The sequence below is a fragment of the Scyliorhinus canicula genome, chromosome 23 (assembly GCF_902713615.1).
Source record: "Scyliorhinus canicula chromosome 23, sScyCan1.1, whole genome shotgun sequence".
Lineage (NCBI taxonomy): Eukaryota > Metazoa > Chordata > Chondrichthyes > Carcharhiniformes > Scyliorhinidae > Scyliorhinus > Scyliorhinus canicula.
The window spans coordinates 4,264,906-4,289,283 of NC_052168.1; the positions used below are offsets into that span (position 1 = coordinate 4,264,906).

The following is a 24,378-nucleotide window of genomic DNA, read 5'->3' on the forward strand; positions in this document are numbered from 1 at the left end:
GGCTGGAAGAGGATTCAGACCATGTTAACTGGGTTTGGTTTTTTGACTGACATCTCACAAATATTACAGCGATAAAAAGATTCAGATGAGATATCGTCAATAGATATGGGGGCGGGGGGCTGGGGGTGAAGCATAGATAAGGTGGACAGGAAGGCACTTTTCCCACCAGTAGAGGGATCAATAACCAGGGCATAGATTTAAGGTAAGAGCTGGAAGTTTAAGAGGGGAGTTGAGGAGATATCTTCTCACTCAGAGGGCAATGGGAGTCTGGAACTCACTGCCTGAAAGGGTGCTTGAGACAGAAACTCTCTCAGCACTTAAGAAGTATTTAGACATTCACTTACGCTGCATTAGCCTCCAGGGCTAAGGGCCAAGCACTGGAAAATGGGATGAGTGTAGTCAGATCTTTGTCGACTAGCATGGACACGAGGCTGAATGGCCTCTCTCTGCGCTGTTAGCATCTTTGAATCAATGAATTCATTATGGAATATTTATTCCATTGAACATCGACTTTAAGTCAAACCTATTTTCTGGAGCTAATTTGTCAGGACTTCCCCCCCCCCCCCCCCCCCCCACTTTGCTCCCCTTCAAAAATATTACCATGGGATCTTTAGAACATAGAACAGTACAGCACAGAACAGGCCCTTCGGCCCTCGATGTTGTGCCGAGCCATGATCACCCTTCTCAAACCCACGTATCCACCCTATACCCGTAACCCAACAACCCCCCCTTAACCTTACTTTTTAGGACACTACGGGCAATTTAGCACGGCCAATCCACCTAACCCGCACATCTTTGGACTGTGGGAGGAAACCGGAGCACCCGGAGGAAACCCACGCACACGCACGGGGAGGACGTGCAGACTCCGCACAGACAGTGACCCAGCCGGGAATCGAACCTGGGACCCTGGAGCTGTGAAGCATTTATGCTAACCACCATGCTACCGTGTTGCCCTTTTATCCACCAATTAATAATAATAATCTTTATTGTCACAAGTAGGCTGACATTAACACTGCAATGAAGTTACTGTGATAATCCCCCTAGTCGCCACATTCCGGCGCCTGTTCGGGTACACGGAGGGAGAATTCAGAATGTCCAATTCACCTAACAAGCACGTCTTTCGGGACTTGTGGGAAGAAACCGGAGCGCCCGGAGGAAACCCACACAGATACGGGGAGAACGTGCAGACTCCGCGCAGACAGTGACCCAAGCCAGGAGTCGAACCCGGGTCCCTGACGCTGTGAAGCAACAGTGCTAACCACTGTGCCGCCCATAATTCACTATTCAGTCTGATCAGGCAGCTCTCCCTCGATGCTGTACTGGAAATAACAGCCTAGATTCTGTGCAGGGGGTGGAGGGGAGGGGAGAGAGAGAGGGGGGGGGGGGGGGGGGGACTAGAACCCCATAAACCTCTGACTCGGAAGCACCAGTGCGACCCACTCAGTCGCGGCCAATATGACATTAGTGAAGCGATGAGATTAACACAAAACGCGTCGGGTGTTCAAACAATAACATTGCGCAGCGGCTTCCAAGTGCTTCTTCCCTCGGTGATCTTTGAAGAGTGGGATGAGCTCGTCAAAAATCCAATGAATATCAGCTCCAGCAGTAACACGTTTCTTAAGAGTCGGAAGCAGTCAATTTATCTAAAATACAGGACTTATTATTTTTAAAGTTGAATTATCAGGCAGGAAAAGCAGGACAATTTACCCATGCAAAATTGAATATCTTGTTGACTGCCAATGATACAAAAACACTTTATAGGATAAACTTAACAAAAAATGACTACTGACTCCGAGATAGGGTTTGGAAATAAATTGGAGGTGCTCAGGTGGCCCAGGACCAATGCGCTATGTATCCTTTAACAGAGAAAGTGAAACTCATTTTGAATTTCATTTAGATATCCAATACAGCTCAGACAACTTCTTGCATTAAATCACCTCCCCGGCTCCTCTCTGAGATCAGATCTCCAGACTGACAATGCAAAAGAGACAAATCCCATTATAAAGTCATTACTTCGGTGTCAATATTCCAAACGGCTGGCTCTTGATGGACAGATGGGGGAGGAGTGGGTGCAGTGACTTTGAAAGAAATTTCAATCGCTGGCAACAAAATAAACAGATCAGAGTGGAGGTCGCACTCAGTGGAGTTGCTGGGGTTTGGAGGGATTGAGACCTTGGCTCCCCGCGTTGTCGGTGGTCACCCTGATCTCTGCCAGGAGGTTGTGGGGTTAATCCCCACCCCCAGAGACTCGAGCACGAAGCCCTTCCTGCTGCAGAATTTCTCCTCAGCCAACATGTCTGTAAAAAAAAAAATAGAAAATGCTCTGGTCGTTATTGCATTGCACTTTGTGGGATCGTGCTGTGCACAGGTTAGCTGCCCCCGGTCCCTACGTTACGAGAATTCTAGAATCGGGGATATAGATTCAGGATAAGGTGCAGAGGGGACATGAGGAGGAATGTTTTTTACGCAGAGGGTAGTGGGAGTCTGGAATTCGCCGCCCGAGTTGGTGGAGGCAGAGACCCTAAACTTTAAAAAGGTACCTGGATCTGCATCATCAGGGCTCTAAGACACAGGACTATGGACAGGGTGCAGGAAGGTGGGATTAGAAAGGGTACCTCGGGCTGGCATGGACGAGATGGGACAAATGGCCTCCTTCTGTGCTGTACATTTTCTACGACTCCATGTTTCGATGATTACTCTTCACAAACACTTGAATTGACTGTAATTCTGGACCATCCCAAGGTTGCGAAAGGCATTATATAAATGCCAGGGGAGGCGATTTGGCAAATGGAGGCCATTCGGCCCATTGAGTCTGCACCGACCCTCTGAAAGAGCACCCTACCTAGGTCCACTCCCCCACTCTATCCCTGTAACCCCACACTCAACCTGTGTTGGCCGTGTTATGAATGCACATTCCTTGGCCATCAGGTCCTGGGCCGGGACTCAAACCCGGAGTTTCCGGCTCAGAGGTAGGACCTCTGCTCCACAGGACCTCCCAATGATGTCCCTATATGTTCTCTTTATCTATGACCGGTCTGGCACAATATGAATTGGTCAAATGGTTGGGCGTGTTGCTACAGGTTCTGAGCAAGTTTTCCACATGCACAGGCAAAGGGTCCCTCCACCTTTGCAAAGACCATATAGGATTTGCATATCGATCGCAGAGACCTGCCCCTGTGCTCGTTTGCCATTGCTCACACGTGCATCACTCAAGGAAACCATAGGCAATTGCAGCACATCACCATATCGTGACAATCCAGAGGCACTACCACTGGACCTGCATTCATGAACACAGCACCTTGAGTCCAGTTTCAATTACACCGTCTTCGCCCAAATAGATGGTGTTGCCAATGGGGTTCCCTTTAGGTTCAGTTCCCGCCAAAACCTTCGACGATTTCCACGAGAAACAAATTTCGAAGGAATGACCCCTGACCTCCTGCTCCTTGCCGACCACCAGTATGGTCCTTTCACATCTCAATGGGCTCCATCCTGGGCTCAAAGTACCCCTGTGGAAGTACTTTCAAAGTACCTCTGAATTCGACCACTCAAACGAGCTCCCTTTTCTCGATGTTCCAGTCGAGAAATCTGCCAATGGGGCGCCACGTGCTGTCCACCACAAGCCACCTTCCCTGGCTGATATACACATTGGGATTCCTACAGTTCCATGCTCGCTAAAACTGGCCTCATCTGCAACCTCGTAAATAGGATGCAAGCCATTTGCTCGCCGTGCAAGCTCGATGCCGAAATAGGACGCATCAAAGCTATCCTGTGGGATAATGGCTACCCTGAGCAGATCACTGCGTTCTGAATATCGCAACAACTCATGAATGGGTTTAAAGCTGCCACATTTGCTGCTGAAAAGTGCCCTGTCTACCTCAGATTGTAAAGTATCTCAAACATTTGAGTAACAAGTGAAAAGTGAGTAACTGTTTCACACTGTTACTATGCAGTAGTAGCACGAGTGGCGTTTGCCACGAGCAGGGCGCCGTGGTCAAGACAATCTGCCTATCATACAAAATGAGCAATCTGCTATATGAATTTCAGTGCTGATGTGATGCCAGGTATGAAGGCTGTACGTCCGAATGACTCATATCAAGCAGTGTGCCCCTGCTCACAACGGTTAAAGTCCTGATCATACACAACCACCCCATGATTGCAAAATGCAGACCGCTAGCGTCCAACATTAGATGCGATTCCACGTTTGGGCGGCACTTACTAAACAATTCTGATTGTGCTAGGAATTGCACTGACAACCAATTTGAGATTATCAGTCGGGCTCACAGTGTGGCTGAGGCAACATGTATTCACACACGTGGCCCTGTCCTTTACAAACAGGGAGAACATGTCCACACATTGAGCCTTGTTCAATTTAAGCAAAAGCTTGGGGGACAGCCATTCCCTGGTTCATTCCTCATGCCAGTGCCTTGACCAATCGGAGTCGACAGCCTTGGTTTGAATTTAAACAAAAGGTTGGCAGTTAACTGTTCCCTGGTGTAGTCTCCATGGCAACAGATCCACCAATCAGTGTCTTCTTGCCAGCCAATCAACGCCCTCTTCTCATGCAGCAGAAATTGCTGTTCCCTTTGCGATTTGGTATTCCTGTGCATCTGGCCTGATGAGTGCTCGATGATAAGCTTCGACAGCAAGTCTCTTTTTTAGCAATTCTCAAGTCCAGTACTACCAAGTGACTCGGGCGATCACGGTAGCACAGTGGTCAGCACAGTTGCTTCACAGCACCAGGGTCCCAGGTTCGATATCCTGGCTTGGGTCACTGTCTGTGCGGAGTCTGTACCTTCTCCCCGTGTCTGCTTAGGTTTCCTCCGGGTGCTCCGGTTTCCTCCCACAAGTCCCAAAAAAGACGTGCTGTTAGGTGAATTGGGCATTCTGAATTCTCTCGCTGTGTGCCTAAACAGGTGCCATGGTATGGCGACTAGGGGCTTTTCACAGTAACTTCATTGCAGTGTTAACGTAAGCCTACTTGTGTCACTAATAAAGATTATTATTAGTTCGTTATTTCTTAAAGCCCAGAGATACCACGGCAGTTTGGTGAATCTAAATTCCATTTTTTGACAAATTGTATTTTATAAAGCCAGCATCAGAAGTGACCATTAAGTTTTCACTGTGCTGATATGGCCGCTTTGAAGCTTAATTTGTGACTGGTGAATCACAGAATCCCTACAGTGCAGAAGGAGGCCATTCGGCCCATTGAGTCTGCACCGACCCTCCGAAATAGCACCTAGCCAGGCCAAATGCCCTAACCCCCCCCCCCCCCCGTAGCTCTACCTATCCTTTTGGACTCTAAGGGGCAATTTAGCATGGTCAATCCCCCTAACCTGCACATCTTTGGACTGTGGGAGCAAACCGGAGCACCCGGAGGGAACCCACGCAGACACGGGGAGAACGTGCAGACTCCGCACAGTCACCCGAGGTTGGAATTGAACCCAGGTCCCTGGCGCTGTGAGGCAGCAGTGCTAACCACTGCGCCACTAGCCAATCTGTGCGCAGCAAGCACCCGCAAACAGCAGATGCCCAGTGCCAACCCACCAACCAGTAACACCGATCAACTTTTGAATTCATCTGATTTGTTGAGTTTTACGCAAATTGGCCAATGTTGTGTAGGCTTCAAAAGCCACTTGGAAGGATTATCCCACCTGGAAGAGTAACCCATTGTTTCTCTCTCTCTCTCCCCCCCCCCCCCCCCCCCCATGCTCCCGGGCCTGCAGGATATCTCCAGCATCGATATCTGTGCCTTTTTGGCTGGCGTTTGGCACTTGCAGTGCGCGCAGCGGCCGCGGGGAGGCGGTGCCGGGCCACTCTCTCTCTCTCTCTCTCTCGCCTCAGTGCCGAGCCCACTTGCTGTGTGTCAGCGAGGAATGCGGAACAGGGGGGGTGGGTGGGGGGGAGGCTTGTTTATTCACCCCGCCTGGCACTTCCTACATTCCCAGCTTTTTAATTAATTTCCAGGAGAGAGGGGTGGGAAAAGAAGGGTCATTCAGTGCTCCCGAGATCCTGGATCCCAGAAGAGGTGGAACAAAGTAGTGTGGGTGTGTGTGTGGCGGGGGGGGGGGGTGGGGTGGGGGGGGGGGGGGCTCACTGGATACAGGGAGGGTCTGCAACCCAGCGAGCTGCCCACGCCTGTGTCTTTACTCCAAGTCTCCACTGTAAGTTTCACTTGGAGGAACAACAAGAACTTTCTCCTTTGATCTGGAGCTTTGCAATCAACCCACTTGGAAACTGACAAGCTGAGGATGTCGGCAGAAAGGGAGAGGATTTTCAGAGCCCTCAAAGACGTGGTGCAGAAATCTGGGAATGCGATCTGCGCGGATTGCCAATTGCCAGGTGAGTGCCACATGATTTTTTTTTACCTGTCTTGGACTGGAGGAGTTACAAGACCCAGTTCTCCCTCTCTCTCTGGGACACAAAGTGAGCAGCAGGTCATTGCAGAGTTTATTAAGAAAGTCTCTCTCTCTCTGTAACACCCTGCTTCACCCAGGCTCTGGGCTGAGTGGGTGATTGCAATGAAGGGAGGGTGTTGGGGTGCTCAAGGGCCAGGAATGTGTTGATGCCATGCTGGCTAAACCAGACCAGTGGTTGGGTTCACTTCCCAAGACTGCAGCACATTCACCCCACCAATGCAGCACGAGGGGGGGGGGGGGGGGGGGGGTGCTACACTGCCGGAGGTGGCAGCTGTGGAAATAAAGGCTCGATGGGGACTATGTCAAGATTCTCCCTGTTGCGATAGCCAATATTCGTCCTTTGACCAACATTTGTAAAAAAAACAACCCAGACTCCCACCATCTGGCCATTGCTGTTTATGACATCTTGCTGTGCACAAATTGGCTCATGTGTTCCCTTACGAAAGGACAGCGATCGCAGTTTTCCTTTTTTTGTTCAATGGGTTGTAAGGCAGGTTGGGACATTGCCGACGTTGAGCGACATTCGCTGTGGAATCTGCATCGTACACCAATGGGTTCCGGGGAGGAGGGGGGTTCTCCCAGGGAAGTTAGGGTGGCAAGTCGGCACAATGGCTAAATTGCCCCTTAGTGTCCAAAAGGTTAGGTGGGGTTACTAGGTTACGGGGATAGGGTGGAGGTGTGGGCTTAAGTAGGGTGCTCTTTCCAAGGTCTGGCACAGACTCGATGGGTCGAATGGTCTCCTTCTGCACTGTAAATTCTATGATTCTATGAATCGCATAACGCAAAAGGAGGCCATTCAGATCAGTATGGACAGTACTGTAGCACTGTACTGTACTACAGGGCCCATTGAGTCGTGCCGGTCCCCGCCATTCTCCGAGGCGGGCGGCGTGAGTCACGTCTCGCCGACTTTTGGGGGGCCGGAGAATCCCACCCTATATGTCATTTGCCATGTTCGTTCCCATTCAAGGCACCCGTCCCAATCTCCTTGAAACCTTACCACGTTCTGTGTCATTAGCAAACTCGGAAATGTTTGATGTAATAACTTCAGTGATGAGGATAGGTTGGAGAGGTTGGGACGGTTCCTCTTGGAGAGAAGAAGGATAAGAGGAGATTTGACAGAGATGTTCAGAGTCTTGAGGGGGCTGGACAGGAGTAGATGGGGGAGAATCTGTTCCTGCTCGCAAAAGAATCGAGAACGAGAGACACAGATTTAATGTGATTCGCGCAGCGAGGGGTCGGGGTCTGGAATGCTGTGCCTGGAAGTGTGGGGGAGGCACGTTCAATCAACACTTTCGAGGGGGCATTGGATGATTACTTGAATAGAAACAGGGGTGCAGGGGTGCAGGGGAAGAGGCACCAAGTCAAGATGCTCTGTTTGGAGAGCTGGTGTCCTTCTGCGCTGTAACAATTCTGATTCTGTGATCTCATATCCAAATCATTGCTATAGATTTTGAATAGCTTGTGTCCAAGCATTGATCCTTACGGTACTCCACTCCTCACCCTCTGCCGACCTGGGAATGATCCGTTATTCCTACGTTCTGTTTTCTGTCCGTTAATCAATTCTCAATCCACATCGGTATATTACCCCCAATCACATGTGCTCCAATTTTGTTTCCTGACCTCTTATGTGGGACCTTCTCAAAACCCTTCTGAAAATCTAGATAACTATACCCGTTGCATGGTTACCTCTTGTCTATTCTGCTAGATACATCCTCAAAACATTCTCCACCCATGTCCGTCAAAGATAATTTCCCTCTCATTAGATTATTGTCTCTGCCAAAAGCTGCCATTATATTTCTAAATGTCCAATGATCCTTTATAGGACATAGAAAATACAGTGCAGAAGGAGGCCATTCAGCCCATCGAGTCTGCACCGACCCACTCCAGCCCTCACTTCCACTCTATTCCCGTAACCCAATAACCCCTCCTAACCTTTTCTTTTTGGTCACTAAGGGCAATTTATCACGGCCAATCCACCTCACCTGCACGTCTTTGGGCTGTGGGAGGAAACCGGAGCACCCGGAGGAAACCCACGCAGACGCGGGGAGAACGTGCAGACTCCGCACAGACAGTGACCCAGCGGGGAATCGAACCTGGGTCCCTGGCGCTGTGAAGCCACAGTGCTAGCCTACTAGGGTAGATGTTGAGAGGATATTTCCCCTCACGGGGGGGGGGGGGGGGGGGGGGGGGGGGATCGAAAATTGTGGGTTTCAGAATAAAGGGTCACCCGTTTTAGACAGAGATGAGGAGGAATTTCTTCTCTCAGAGGATGGTTAGTTAACCTTTTGGAATTCTCTACCTCTTGGATCTGTGGAGTGTGTCACTGTTATCTTCAAGGTCGGTTGGACAGGTTCTTTAACGGTAGCGAGACAGGCGTTTCGGGGGACAGGTGACAAAACAAGAGTTGTGTCCATGATCGGATCGGGGCCTTGTTTAAGAGGAGAGGCGGGACACGTTTAGGCAAGACATTCCAGAATTTAAGCTCCAGACATCCAGAGATACGGTGGTCACCAAAGGTGAAACCATTAAAATTTGGAGTGCGTAACGGGAAATCAAGGATCGACTCGCTGCCAACACAATAAATATGTCAGGGTACAGTTTCCAGTCTGGCCAAGCTGGGACGTCAGGGACACTGAATGCTTTAGTTTTCCAGGTTTCATTGTTTTTATTTTTAGTTTCTTCTCCAGCCCGTACCAAGGGCGTACCAAGATGGCGCCGGAGCGAGGCGGCTCTGCGAACTCTCCCCAACAGATCCACTTTTTACTTAACTTATACCCCTTCCAATCTTTTCAAATTGAATTCTAAGACTAACATTATTACTAACCTCTTATGGACTGACATCATTAACACTACACCCCTGTAGGCTTCATCCGATGACGGTGCTTATGTAGTTACATTGTGTACCTTGTGTTGCCCTATTATGTATTTTCTTTTATTCCCTTTTCTTCCCATGTACCTAATGATCTGTTGAGCTGCTCTCAGAAAAATACTTTTCACTGTACCTCGGTACACGTGACAATAAACAAATCCAATCCAATGAAATGAAATGAAAATCGCTTATTGTCACGCGTAGGCTTCAATGAAGTTACTGTGAAAAGCCCCTAGTCGCCACATTCTGGCGCCTGTTCGGGGAGGCTGGTACGGGAATCGAACCGTGCTGCTGGCCTGCCTTGGTCTGCTTTCAAAGCCAGCGATTTAGCCCAGTGCCGCAGTGGGTTATCCCTGTGCTAACCTGTGCTAAATGCAATCCGTTTGCAAATTGCTGCGTATAAAAGCCTCCGAGGCAACCAGAGAACATTCCAGAAGTTTATCATAGATCATAGAATTTACAGTGCAGAAGGAGGCCATTCGACCCATCGAGTGCACCGGCTCTTGGAAAGAGCACCCTACCCAAGGTTAACACCTCCACCCTATCCCCATAACCCAGTAACCCCACCCAACACTAAGGGCAATTTATCATGGCCAATCCACCTAACCTGCACATCTTTGGACTGTGGGAGGAAACCTGAGCTCCCGGTGGAAACCCACGCACACACAGGGAGGATGTGCAGACTCCGCACAGACAGTGACCCAGCGGGGAATCGAACCCAGGACCCTGGAGCTGTGAAGCAATTGTGCTAACCACTATGCTACCGTGCTGGCTTCACTTTTTGCATGGCAGTGTATCCCTTGATGTGTGGTAACCTGAGATAGATGTATTAATACGGCTGAAATTGAGGTTATTACTGATATTCAGGATTTTATTGAGTGTCACATCCGACACTGGTGAGGTGCCCGATGTTGAATTATTGTAAGTGACTGTGGGGAATCTACAATGAGCCATTAATTCATCTCGCTGGTGGACAGGAGGCAGGTTCCTTAGCCAATTACAGCAACCCCCCCATTTTAAGCAACTCCTTTCAAAGCCCCCTCCCTCCCTCCCTCCCTCCATACTAAACTACATTCACTCTTTTTTTCAATAAATTTAGAGTACCGAATTTATTTTTTCCAATTAAGGGGCAATTTAGCACGGCCAATCCACCTAACCCTGCACACCTTTGGGTTGTGGGGGTGAAACCCACGCGGACACGGGGAGAATGTGCAAACTCCACACGGACAGTGACCCAGAGCCGGGATCGAACCTGGGACCTCGGCGCCGTGAGTCAGCAGGGCTAACCCACTGCGTCACCGTGCTGCCCACTACCTTCACTTTTAAATGTTTCAGTTTGCTGTACCGCTGCAGTCCGTGTAGGTACACCTATTGTGCAGTTAGGGCAGGAGTTCTAAGACTTTGGCCCGCCGACGGTGAAGGAACAGCCGATGCTTTTCCAAGTCAGGCCGGTGAGACACGGCACCCCCCCTGCCATTGTCCATCGAGGTGGTGGTGGGCACGGGGGTTTGGGAGTTAGGTGGGGAGGGGGGTTTCGAGAACAGCAGGTAGCTTCAATCAGAAGCTCACGAGCTGTGAAACTCTTCTGAACATCTAGAAAACCGAAAATGATCTTTTGTGAACACACGTTCTTTTTTAAGACGATTCACTCATTGTGGTAAAGAACAAGGGTCCAAAATAACTGCCGACCGCCTCTGACCTGTGATGCTGCACAGCCTGACTGACTGCACTGCCCAAACCACATTATACCCACACTCAGATGTATCATTAAATTGGGCACAAAGATCCTTGGAAAACGAGCAGTGTCAGATTATACTCAATGTGTCAATGAACCATGTTTAAACTTCCATATTAAATGGTGCAGAGAGACCCAGCTCCCTTCCACATCCAATATTAACCAGCGTTTCAGTGGGGGTTTAGTCCGACACCATCCGTTTTCAGATGTTTCATATCTTGGGGCAAAGTTCAACCTAAACCGGTCCAGCCAAGTACCATCAGCATTGGGGTTTCCAATTCCTACAACAACAGCGTGCGTTTATATAGCGCCTTTTCCGCAGGCCCAAGGCATTTCGCAAGAGGATTTATTGGAGAAACCTTGACAACAAGGGGCAGCACGGTAGCATGGTGGTTAGCATAAATGCTTCACAGCTCCAGGTTCCCAGGTTCGATTCCCGGCTGGGTCACTGTCTGTGTGGAGTCTGCACGTCCTCCCCCTGTGTGCGTGGGTTTCCTCCGGGTGCTCCGGTTTCCTCCCACAGTCCAAAGATGTGCGGGTTAGGTGGATTGGCCATGCTAAATTGCCCTTAGTGTCCTAATAAAAGTAGGGTTAAGGGGGAGGTTGTTGGGTTACGGGTATAGGGTGGATACATGGGTTTGAGTAGGGTGATCATGGCTCGGCACAACATTGAGGGCCGAAGGACCTGTTCTGTGCTGTACTATTCTATGTTCTATGTTAACAAACCACATGAGGAGATGTCAGGACAGGTGAAGAAAGAGGTAGATTTTAAGGGGTGTCTTTGAAGAAGGTGAGAGATGGGGGACAGATGTAGGGAGGGAATTTCAGAGGTCAGGGTGCACTGTTGCTCATGCTGGAGCGATTAAAATTGTGGCTGTTCGGTGGGGTGGGGTGGGGTGGGGGGGGCCAGGATGTGAGATCTCGGAGGGGACGGGAGGATGTCACAGAGTTGACCCAGGGGTGGGTGAGGCCACGGGACATCTGCGTGCGGGCTGCACCATCTTAGGTGCAGGTTGGTGCATTCCAGCATTGCCAACCCAACTCTTCTTCCTGACTGCATTACCTCCGCCTGCGCGGGTGTCAGACACGCCGTGGGGTGTGCGGCGCTCTCGTGAGCTCGGAATGTCCCCCCTCCAGAGGCCCGAGCACAAAATGCAGGCCGACACTCCCGGTGCCGCGCCGAGTGGGTGCTGCACTGTCGGGGGTGCTGTTTTTCAGATGAAACCTTGAAGCGAAACGTCTATCCTCGTGGGTGTTATTGGGCGGGATTCTCCGTTAGCCGACGCTGAATTCGTGAAAGGCGATTGGGCGGAGAATCGGTTCCGACGCCAAAATCATGGCAGGCGTCCATTTGACGCCAAATTGCCAAGCTCCAGCAACCCGACAGCGGCCTCAATGCGTTCCACTCTGCACGTACAGTGAACACCGTTTGCCTGTCATTAGCGGGCCCGATCCCGTATTCTCCGGGGCCTCCGCGATGCTCCGCCTCCGATGGGCAGAGTTCCCGACGGCGCGGTTCACTTGTGCTTTTAAAAATGGTGAAACCGGCGCGGTGGCTGCTGAGAGAGAGAGAGAGAGAGGGGGGGGTACGGAGAATGTCCAACATCGCCTGAGTTTGCTGACAGCTGTGCTGCTGGCCGGGGGGCTTCTGCCAGGGCCGGGGGGAGTAGCGGGAGGTGGCCAGGAGGTGGGCTGTAGGGTCGGGGTGGGCGGACATGGAGCACCTTTACCGCAGCCGGCAAGGCAGCCATGCAGCTGCGCACACCGCTAACAGCCCACTGTCAGCGTAGGGCCACGGGTCGTATAGGTGTCCCCTCCCAGGGCACCCCCTCAGGGTGCCCTCTGGCCCCAGTCAGCCCATCAGCTGTATGGCCGCACCCCAGCACAACCAGTGCCATCTTGTTGGCTGGGATGAGTGTGTGTGGGGAGTGTAATGTGTATGTGTGGCTGGGATGAGTGTGTGTGGGGAGTGTAATGTGTGTGTGCGGCTGGGATGAGTGTGTGCGGGGAGTGTAATGTATGTGTGGGGCTGGGATGAGTGTGTGTGGGGAGTGTAATGTGTGTGTGCGGCTGGGATGAGTGTGTGCGGGGAGTGTAATGTGTGTGTGCGGCTGGGATGAGTGTGTGTGGGGAGTGTAATGTGTGTGTGCGGCTGGGATGAGTGTGTGTGGGGAGTGTAATGTGTGTGTGCGGCTGGGATGTGTGTGTGTGGGGAGTGTAATGTGTGTGTGCGGCTGGGATGAGTGTGTGTGGGGAGTGTAATGTGTGTGTGCGGCTGGGATGAGTGTGTGTGGGGAGTGTAATGTGTGTGTGCGGCTGGGATGAGTGTGTGTGGGGAGTGTAATGTGTGTGTGCGGCTGGGATGAGTGTGTGTGGGGAGTGTAATGTGTGTGTGCGGCTGGGATGTGTGTGTGTGGGGAGTGTAATGTGTGTGTGCGGCTGGGATGAGTGTGTGTGGGGAGTGTAATGTGTGTGTGCGGCTGGGATGAGTGTGTGTGGGGAGTGTAATGTGTGTGTGCGGCTGGGATGAGTGTGTGTGAGGAGTGTAATGTGTGTGTGCGGCTGGGATGAGTGTGTGTGGGGAGTGTAATGTGTGTGTGGCTGGGATGAGTGTGTGTGGAGTGTGTAATGTGTGTGTGCGGCTGGGATGAGTGTGTGTGGGGAGTGTAATGTGTGTGCAGATGGGATGTGTGTGTGTGGGGAGTGCAATGTGTGTGTGCGGGGATGAGTGTGTGTGGGGAGTGTAATGTGTGTATGCGGCTGGGATGAGTGTTTGTGGGGAGTGTAATGTGTGTGTGTGCGGCTGGGATGAGTGTGTGTGGAGGGGGGTGTAATGTGTGTGTGCGGCTGGGATGAGTGTGTGTGGGGAGTGTAATGTGTGTGTGCGGCTCGGATGAGTGTGTGTGGGGAGTGTAATGTGTGTGCAGCTGGGATGTGTGTGTGTGGGGAGTGTAATGTGTGTGTGGGGCTGGGATGAGTGGGTGTGGGGAGTGTAATGTGTGTGTGCGGCTGGGATGCGTGTGTGTGGGGAGTGTAATGTGTGTGCGGCTGGGATGAGTGTGTGGGGAGTGTAATGTGTGTGCGGAGCTGGGATGAGTGTGTGTGGGGAGTGTAATGTGTACGTGCGGCTGGGATGAGTGTGTGTGGGGAGTGTAATGTGTGTGCAGCTGGGATGAGTGTGTGTGGGGAGTGTAATGTGTGTGTGTGGCTGGGATGAGTGTGTGTGGGGAGTGTAATGTGTGTGTGAGGCTGGGATGAGTGTGTGTGGGGAGTGTAATGTGTGTGTGCGGCTGGGATGAGTGTGTGTGGGGAGTGTAATGTGTGTGTGCGGCTGGGATGAGTGTGTGTGGGGAGTGTAATGTGTGTGCGGGGCTGGGATGAGTGTGTGTGGGGAGTGTAATGTGTGTGTGGGGCTGGGATGAGTGTGTGTGGGGAGTGTAATGTGTGTGTTGGCTGGGATGAGTGTGTGTGGGGAGTGTAATGTGTGTGTGCGGCTGGGATGAGTGTGTGTGGGGAGTGTAATGTGTGTGTTGGCTGGGATGAGTGTGTGTGGGGAGTGTAATGTGTGTGGGGCTGGGATGAGTGTGTGTGGGGAGTGTAATGTGTGTGTGCAGCTGGGATGAGTGTGTGTGGGGAGTGTAATGTGTGTGTGAGGCTGGGATGAGTGTGTGTGGTGAATGTAATGTGTGTGTGCGGCTGGGATGAGTGTGTGTGGGGAGTGTAATGTGCGTGTGCGGCTGGGATGAGTGTGTGTGGGGAGTGTAATGTGTGGGTGGGGCTGGGATGAGTGTGTGTGGGGAGTGTAATGTGTGTGTGCGGCTGGGATGAGTGTGTGTGGGGAGTGTAATGTGTGCGTGCGGCTGGGATGAGTGTGTGTGGGGAGTGTAATGTGTGTGGGGCTGGGATGAGTGTGTGTGGGGAGTGTAATGTGTGTGTGAGGCTGGGATGAGTGTGTGTGGGGAGTGTAATGTGTGTGTGCGGCTGGGATGAGTGTGTGTGGGGAGTGTAATGTGTGTGTGTGGCTGGGATGAGTGTGTGTGGGGAGTGTAATGTGTGTGTGCGGCTGGGATGAGTGTGTGTGGGGAGTGTAATGTGTGTGTGGGGCTGGGATGAGTGTGTGTGGGGAGTGTAATGTGTGTGTGGGGGAGTGTGTGTGGGGAGTGTAATGTGTGTGTGCGGCTGGGATGAGTGTGTGTGGGGAGTGTAATGTGTGTGCGGGGCTGGGATGAGTGTGTGCGGGGAGTGTAATGTGTGTGTGGGGAGTGTGTGTGGGGAGTGTAATGTGTGTGTGCGGCTGGGATGAGTGTGTGTGGGGAGTGTAATGTGTGTGTGCGGCTGGGATGAGTGTGTGTGGGGAGTGTAATGTGTGTGTGCGGCTGGGATGAGTGTGTGTGGGGAGTGTAATGTGTGTGCGGCTGGGATGAGTGTGTGTGGGGAGTGTAATGTGTGTGTGCGGCTGGGATGAGTGTGTGTGGGGAGTGTAATGTGTGTGTGCGGCTGGGATGAGTGTGTGTGGGGAGTGTAATGTGTGTGTGCGGCTGGGATGAGTGTGTGTGGGGAGTGTAATGTGTGTGTGCGGCTGGGATGAGTGTGTGTGGGGAGTGTAATGTGTGTGTGCGGCTGGGATGAGTGTGTGTGGGGAGTGTAATGTGTGTGTGCGGCTGGGATGAGTGTGTGTGGGGAGTGTAATGTGTGTGTGGCTGGGATGAGTGTGTGTGGGGAGTGTGTGTGGGGAGTGTAATGTGTGTGTGGCTGGGATGAGTGTGTGTGGGGAGTGTGTGTGGGGAGTGTAATGTGTGTGTGGCTGGGATGAGTGTGTGTGGGGAGTGTGTGTGGGGAGTGTGTGTGGGGAGTGTAATGTGTGTGTGCGGCTGGGATGAGTGTGTGTGGGGAGTGTAATGTGTGTGTGCGGCTGGGATGAGTGTGTGTGGGGAGTGTAATGTGTGTGTGCGGCTGGGATGAGTGTGTGTGGGGAGTGTAATGTGTGTGTGAGGCTGGGATGAGTGTGTGCGGGGAGTGTAATGTGTGTGTGCGGCTGGGATGAGTGTGTGTGGGGAGTGTAATGTGTGTGTGCGGCTGGGATGAGTGTGTGTGGGGAGTGTAATGTGTGCGTGGCTGGGATGAGTGTGTGTGGGGAGTGTAATGTGTGTGTGGGGCTGGGATGAGTGTGTGTGGGGAGTGTAATGTGTGCGTGGCTGGGATGAGTGTGTGTGGGGAGTGTAATGTGTGTGTGGCTGGGATGAGTGTGTGTGGGGAGTGTAATGTGTGTGAGGCTGGGATGAGTGTGTGTGGGGAGTGTAATGTGTGCGGCTGGGATGAGTGTGTGTGGGGAGTGTAATGTGTGTGTGCGGCTGGGATGAGTGTGTGTGGGGAGTGTAATGTGTGTGTGCGGGGCTGGGATGAGTGTGTGTGGGGAGTGTAATGTGTGTGTGAGGCTGGGATGAGTGTGTGTGGGGAGTGTAATGTGTGTGTGCGGCTGGGATGAGTGTGTGTGGGGAGTGTAATGTGTGTGTGCGGCTGGGATGAGTGTGTGTGGGGAGTGTAATGTGTGTGTGGGGCTGGGATGAGTGTGTGTGGGGAGTGTAATGTGTGTGTGTGGCTGGGATGAGTGTGTGTGGGGAGTGTAATGTGTGTGTGGCTGGGATGAGTGTGTGTGGGGAGTGTGTGTGGGGAGTGTAATGTGTGTGTGGCTGGGATGAGTGTGTGTGGGGAGTGTGTGTGGGGAGTGTAATGTGTGTGTGGCTGGGATGAGTGTGTGTGGGGAGTGTGTGTGGGGAGTGTGTGTGGGGAGTGTAATGTGTGTGTGCGGCTGGGATGAGTGTGTGTGGGGAGTGTAATGTGTGTGTGCGGCTGGGATGAGTGTGTGTGGGGAGTGTAATGTGTGTGTGCGGCTGGGATGAGTGTGTGTGGGGAGTGTAATGTGTGTGTGAGGCTGGGATGAGTGTGTGCGGGGAGTGTAATGTGTGTGTGCGGCTGGGATGAGTGTGTGTGGGGAGTGTAATGTGTGTGTGCGGCTGGGATGAGTGTGTGTGGGGAGTGTAATGTGTGCGTGGCTGGGATGAGTGTGTGTGGGGAGTGTAATGTGTGTGTGGGGCTGGGATGAGTGTGTGTGGGGAGTGTAATGTGTGCGTGGCTGGGATGAGTGTGTGTGGGGAGTGTAATGTGTGTGTGGCTGGGATGAGTGTGTGTGGGGAGTGTGTGTGGGGAGTGTAATGTGTGTGTGGCTGGGATGAGTGTGTGTGGGGAGTGTGTGTGGGGAGTGTGTGTGGGGAGTGTAATGTGTGTGTGCGGCTGGGATGAGTGTGTGTGGGGAGTGTAATGTGTGTGTGCGGCTGGGATGAGTGTGTGTGGGGAGTGTAATGTGTGTGTGCGGCTGGGATGAGTGTGTGTGGGGAGTGTAATGTGTGTGTGAGGCTGGGATGAGTGTGTGCGGGGAGTGTAATGTGTGTGTGCGGCTGGGATGAGTGTGTGTGGGGAGTGTAATGTGTGTGTGCGGCTGGGATGAGTGTGTGTGGGGAGTGTAATGTGTGCGTGGCTGGGATGAGTGTGTGTGGGGAGTGTAATGTGTGTGTGGGGCTGGGATGAGTGTGTGTGGGGAGTGTAATGTGTGTGTGTGGGGCTGGGATGAGTGTGTGTGGGGAGTGTAATGTGTGTGTGGGGCTGGGATGAGTGTGTGTGGGGAGTGTAATGTGTGTGTGCGGCTGGGATGAGTGTGTGTGGGGAGTGTAATGTGTGTGTGGGGCTGGGATGAGTGTGTGTGGGGAGTGTAATGTATGTGTGCGGCTGGGATGAGTGTGTGTGGGGAGTGTAATGTGTGTGTGGGGCTGGGATGAGTGTGTGTGGGGAGTGTAATGTGTGTGTGTGGCTGGGATGAGTGTGTGTGGGGAGTGTAATGTGTATGTGCAGCTGCAGGTTGTCAGCCTCCCGAGTGTCAATCACGGACCCGGCAAATCCAGCACCGTTTCCCATTGGATGGATTGTGTTCCATGCGATGCCGGTATTCGCCCCTCAACGGTAACGGAATCGATCCAGGTTCGACGCCGGTTTTCCTGTCATGAAAGTCCACGGATTCTGCGTTGGCGTCAACACTTAGTCTCAGAGAGGGAGAATCCCGCCCATTATATTTGCAATTTTGTCAACAGTTGCACGTTAACCAAGCCTCGCCCCAACGCTTTTAACACTCATACGTTAAGGCAAAGGGTTGATTAATAGAATCGCCTCTCTTCCGAAGATCGAGCAGAGCGTCGGTGTCCTGGGTCAATGTTCTTCTCACAATGGCATCATTCGCTGCTCCGAGCTGCAACGGGGGGGGTCAGTTAAAACTGCCTCTTGATTGCTATCCAATCAGCCCTTTGCCTTAATGTAGGAGTGTAAAAAAAACCTTGGGCGAGGCGAAGATAACGTACAATTGTTGTCAGAATTCCAAATCTAATAACTGCCTGGGAGGAGTGAGCTCCACCCTGACTGAGTGGATACATGTAGAGACACCCGGGAACAGACACCAGTTGGTGGACCCATGCCAACAGTACAACAGAAAGAGCTATGCCTGAACTACGTGGGAACTGGAGGGGGCTGTACGCAGCCCCCACTCCCACCCCCCACCCTAGCCCGCTCCGCCATCAGAAAGGTCACAGCTTATCTGCATCTGAACCCCAATCATCTCAGTTTCCATAACTTTTAATGAACTTCCGTTTGACATTTTTTCGATTGACCCCTGAATTCAAAAGGTGGTTTGGAGGAGTGGGACGGGCGGGGGGGGGGGGGGGGGGGGGGGGAATCATAGAATTTGCAGTGCAGAAGGAGGCCATTCGACCCATTGAGTCTGCACCGGCCCTTGGAAAGATCACTTCTACTTAAGCCCACGCCTCCACCCTATCCCCGTAACCTTTTTGGACATTAAGGGGCAATTTATCATGGCCAGTCCACCTAACCTGCACGTCTTTGGACTGTGGGAGGAAACCGGAGCACCCGGAGGAAACCCACACACACACGGGGAGGACGTGCAGACTCCGCACGGACAGTGACCCAGCCGGGAACCGAACCCGGGACCCTGGCGCTGTGAGGCAGCAGTGCTAACCACTGTGCCACCGTAAGAAAAAGAGTTCTGAGGATTTCCACTATCCATTGAATGAAGTAGTGTGATTCTGACAGCGCCTATCAATGACACTGTGAAAGACAAATAGATTTTCAGCTTTAGCGCGGCCTCCAGCACTTCACAGCTAATGAAGTCAGTGTACTCACTGTCGCATTGTTGGGAAACTGATCTCTCTCCACAACTTAAAGGTTCTGTTTCCAGGCCTCTGACTCAGGGCCAGGGATACATCATCCGCTTAAGCTGCTGCTTCAAGAGAGTGGTTACCTTGCGAGGGTGTGAGTCATTCTTATCATTCCTGCAGCGAGGCAGATTGGGCTTGTCTGGACCCAGGCTCAGTCACTTGCTGCGACACGCCAGGGCGGCACCCTTGGCAATCAGGTGAGGTAAGGTAGGGCCCACGTGTCTGCACTCACAACTGTTCATGTTGAATCATCTATGAAGAAGCTGCTGGTGAACTGTCTCCCGCAGGGTGGGGGGAGGGGGGGGGGGGGGGGGGGGGATGGGCCCGTCTCCCCTCCCTGCCTCTCTCCACCGTTGCTCCATGTTGCGTTCTGTTGCTGGAGTGGCTTTGCCATTAATGGGTTGGGCATGTTGTGTGAGGTGTGCAAGTTTTTTTTTAAAAAACAACGCATTATGCTGCTCCAGAAAGAGACAGGGAGTAAAATTGGGACATTTGAAGCCTGTTTTCAAACCCCCCCCCCCAGACAGCATCAAACACTCCCAGGACAGGTACAGCACGGGGTTAGATACAGAGTAAAGCTCCCTCTGCACTGTCCCCATCAAACACTCCCAGGACAGGTACAGCACGGGGTTAGATACAGAGTAAAGCTCCCTCTACACTGTCCCCATCAAACACTCCCAGGACAGGTACAGCACGGGGTTAGATACAGAGTAAAGTTCCCTCTACACTGTCCCCATCAAACACTCCCAGGACAGGTACAGCACAGGGTTAGATATAGAGTAAAGCTCCCTCTACACTGTCCCCATCAAACACTCCCAGGACAGGTACAGCACGGGGTTCGATGCAGAGTAAAGCACCCTCTACACTGTCCCCATCAAACACTGCCGGGACAGGTACAGCACAGGGTTAGATATAGAGTAAAGCTCCATCTACACTGTCCCCATCAAACACTCCCTGGACAGGTACAGCACGGGGTTAGATACAGAGTAAAGCTCCATCTACACTGTCCCCATCAAACATTCCCAGGACAGGTACAGCACAGGGTTAGATATAGAGTAAAGCTCCCTCTACACTGTCCCCATCAAACACTCCCAGGACAGGTACAGCACCGGGTTCGATACAGAGTAAAGCACCCTCTACACTGTCCCCATCAAACACTGCCGGGACAGGTACAGCACAGGGTTAGATACAGAGTAAAGCTCCCTCTACACTGTCCCTATCAAACACTCCCAGGACAGGTACAGCACGGGGTTAGATACAGAGTAAAGCTCCCTCTACACTGTCCCCATCAAACACTCCCAGGACAGGTACAGCATGGAGTGAGATAGAGAGTAAAGCTCCCTCTGCACTGTACAATTGACCTCAGCTTGTAGTCCAGAATAGCGTTTCCTACTGCTCCATATTCCCTCTGTCAATTTGTACAGACTGTAATTAGTTTGGTTTGTGACTTGGTGCCCCCTGGGCAGTGGGCTGTGGCTAGTTGCACTGATCTCTTGTGGGACATTTGCACCGAGATTCTCTCAGTCTCCCCCTCCCCACAGATAGTTACTGTAACTTACTGTCCCCCATTCGCGATGGAGTCTCTTGCACCACTTGTAGAATCATTACATTTCTGCTGTGTGCTAATTTTGGATTCTTTCTCTCAGAACCTGAATGGGCTTCGACCACACTCGGAATCTTCATTTGCCTAAAATGCTCGGGGATCCATCGGAACATCCCCGACGTGAGCAAAATCAAATCTCTCCTGCTGGACCCTTGGGAAGATTCGCAAATTCAGGTAAAAGCCGAAAGTTCTGTATCCATCTCTCTCTCTCTGTAACCATCTCTCTCTGTATCCGTCTCTCTCTCTCTGTAACCATCTCTCTCTGTATCCGTCTCTCTCTCTCTGTAACCATCTCTCTCTGTATCCGTCTCTCTCTCTCTGTAACCATCTCTCTCTGTAACTGTCGCTCTCTCTCTGTAACTGTGTCTCTCTGTAACTCTCTCTCTCTCTCTGTAACCATCTCTCTCTGTAACTGTCTCTCTCTCTCTGTAACCATCTCTCTCTGTAACTGTGTCTCTCTCTCTGTAACTGTGTCTCTCTCTCTGTAACTGTGTCTCTTTCTCTCTCTTTCTCTCTCTGTAACTGTCTCTCTCTCTCTCTCTGTAACTGTGTCTCTTTCTCTCTCTTTCTCTCTCTCTCTGTAACTGGCTCCCTCTCTCTGTAACTGTCTCCCTCTCTCTCTCTCTCTTTCTCTGTAACCATTTATCTCTCTCTCTCTCTGTAACTGTCTCTCTCTCTCTGTAACTGTGTCTCTTTCTCTCTCTTTCTCTCTGTAACCATCTCTCTCTCTGTATCCATCTCTCTCTCTCTCTGTAACTGTCTCACTCTCTCTTTCTCTCTGCAACCATTTCTCTCTCTGTGTAACCATCTCTCTCTGTAACTGTCTCCTTCTCTCTCTCTTTCTCTCTGTAACCATCTCTCTCTCTGTAACTGTCTCCTTCTCTCTCTCTTTCTCTCTGTAACCATTTCTCTCTCTCTGTATCTGTCTTTCTCTCTCTGTAACTGTCTCTCTCTCGCTTTCTCTCGACAACCATTTCTCTCTCTCTCTTTAACTGTCTCCATCTCTGTTACTGACTCTCTCTGTCACTGTCAGTCTCGCTCTCACTTATCAACAGAACCATTCTTTATTTTTCAGTGTTTCTTTCTTTATCTATTCCTTCTCTCGCCCTGTGTCCATACATCTCACTTTCTCTCCCAGTTTCTGTCTATGTTTCTGTGTTCACACCAACGATTATCACTCATCCCCCCCCCCCCCCCCCCGCCCTCTCTCTCTCTCTCCCTCTCTAACCTATTGTCTATCACAACACCATCTTGTATTTAGGTAGCACCTTGAAATGGCCCACCGTGTTTCACTGGGACAAAAATTGGACGTGCAGCTCCAAAAAGAGGGAATCAATGTGGGTCAGAGTGAGAGGCCGGGGTCTGGAGTGGAAACCGCACCATGGACACGATTTGACATTGGGAGGCCGAGTTGGCAGCTTCTCACTCTCAGAGGCTGATTTCACTCCTGGCAGAGTTCAGCCAACCTGGGGGGGGAGCATGGATGGGGGGGGAATAGATTTTAACAGGAAGAGATGAATTGATGTGCAGCGAGAGCCCCCCTATCTTGTGGATGGTTAGTCAGAATATCCGGCAGCCATGGGCAGAGCAGGTGTAACCACAGGTTGACTGGACAGGGAGCCAGGCAGACTGGGGACATGTTACCGTCTGTCTCCTGTTTGACATACTTTTGCTCAGCAGACAACTGGGTGAATCAAGCAGCTCACAGTCTAAGGCACCCCTCCGCCTGAAACAGCTACAGTCTGTATCAGCTACAGTCTGAAACAGCTACAGCCTGTATCGGCTACTGTCTGAAACAGCTACAGCCTGTATCGGCTACAGTCTGAAACAGCTACAGCCTGCATCGGCTACAGTCTGAAACAGCTACAGCCTGCATCGGCTACAGACTGAAACAGCTACAGCCTGTATCGGCTACAGTCTGAAACAGCTACAGCCTGTATCAGCTAGTCTGAAACAGCTACAGCCTGTATCGGCTACTGTCTGAAACAGCTACAGCCTGTATCGGCTACAGTCTGAAACAGCTACAGCCTGCATCGGCTACAGTCTGACACAGCTACAGCCTGCATCGGCTACAGTCTGAAACAGCTACAGCCTGCATCGACTACAGTCTGACACAGCTACAGCCTGTATCAGCTACAGTCTGAAACAGCTACAGCCTGTATCAGCTACAGTCTGAAACAGCTACAGCCTGCATCGGCTACAGTCTGACACAGCTACAGCCTGCATCGGCTACAGTCTGAAACAGCTACAGCCTGTAGCGGCTACAGTCTGAAACAGCTACAGCCTGTATCGGCTACTGTCTGAAACAGCTGCAGGCTGTATAGGCTACAGTCTGACACAGCTACAGCCTGTATCGGCTACAGTCTGAAACAGCTACAGCCTGCATCGGCTACAGTCTGAAACAGCTACAGCCTGCATCGGCTACAGTCTGACACAGCTACAGCCTGTATCGGCTACAGTCTGACACAGCTACAGCCTGTATCGGCTACTGTCTGAAACAGCTACAGCCTGCATCGGCTACAGTCTGAAACAGCTACAGCCTGTAGCAGCTACAGTCTGAAACAGCTACAGTCTGTATCGGCTACAGTCTGAAACAGCTACAGTCTGTATCAGCTACTGTCTGAAACAGCTACAGTCTGTATCGGCTACAGTCTGAAACAGCTACAGCCTGTATCAGCTACTGTCTGAAACAGCTACAGCCTGCATCGGCTACAGTTGCACTGTCTTGCCTCTACCTTCCCCGTTAAATTTGGGAATACCAAGCTTCGCCTGGTCCTTAAATATCGACCCATCAATGCTGGAGGTAAACGTGAGGTCAAGTGCGGGGCGGTCCTGTATGTGAAGAGGAATGAAAATTAAAATGAAAATCGCTTATTGTCATGAGTAGGCTTCAATGAAGTTACTGTGAAAAGCCCCTAGTCGCCACATTCCAGCGCCTGTTCGGGGAGGCTGGTACGGGAATTGAACCGTGCTGCTGGCCTGCTTGGTCTGCTTTAAAAGCCAGCGATTTAGCCCAGTGAACTAAACCAGCCCCTAAACCAAGGTGGTCCTGTACACGAAGAGGTACACAAACCTTGTGTTGCCCTATTATGTATTTTTCTTTTATTTCCTTTTCTTTTCATGTACTTAATGATCTGTTGAGCTGCTCGCAGAAAAGTACTTTTCACTGTACCTCGGTACGCGTGACAATAAACAAATCCGATTTAGCGTGGCCAAGCCACCCACCCTGCACATCTTTGGTTTGTGGGGGTTAGACCCACGCAATCGGGATCGAAATTGGGACCTCGGCGCCGTGAGGCAGCAATGTTAACCACTGCGCCACCAGGCTGCCTGCTGTAACTCGACCAGCTTCTGTATTTTTTTTCCCAGTTGAAACTGGTCTCTTTGCTTTTGGTGCCACTGCTGTCTGCAGCTTCCCGTGCTAACAGGTGGATTGCACCATCCTGCGCGTCTGAGGTCCCAGGGCGCCCTTCGCAATG

The 24,378-nt window shown here is 51.6% G+C and overlaps 1 protein-coding gene and 1 long non-coding RNA gene across 2 annotated transcripts in view; one reads left to right on the forward strand and one right to left on the reverse strand.

The window, feature by feature from the left end:
- Positions 1-1,702: 1,702 nt before the first annotated feature.
- The window catches only part of LOC119956552, a 47,546-nt gene continuing 24,870 nt past the window's right edge, over positions 1,703-24,378 (reverse strand). Inside the window, exon 3 of the long non-coding RNA XR_005458648.1 lies at positions 1,703-2,297. This is a non-coding gene — a long non-coding RNA (uncharacterized LOC119956552). The remainder of the gene's footprint in view (positions 2,298-24,378) is intronic.
- The window catches only part of zgc:92360 (uncharacterized protein LOC436988 homolog), a 52,930-nt gene continuing 34,641 nt past the window's right edge, over positions 6,090-24,378 (forward strand). Inside the window, exons 1-2 of the mRNA XM_038783850.1 lie at positions 6,090-6,339; positions 20,943-21,073. Of these exons, the coding sequence (XP_038639778.1) occupies positions 6,249-6,339; positions 20,943-21,073 (222 nt within the window). The 5' untranslated portion in view covers positions 6,090-6,248. The remainder of the gene's footprint in view (positions 6,340-20,942; positions 21,074-24,378) is intronic.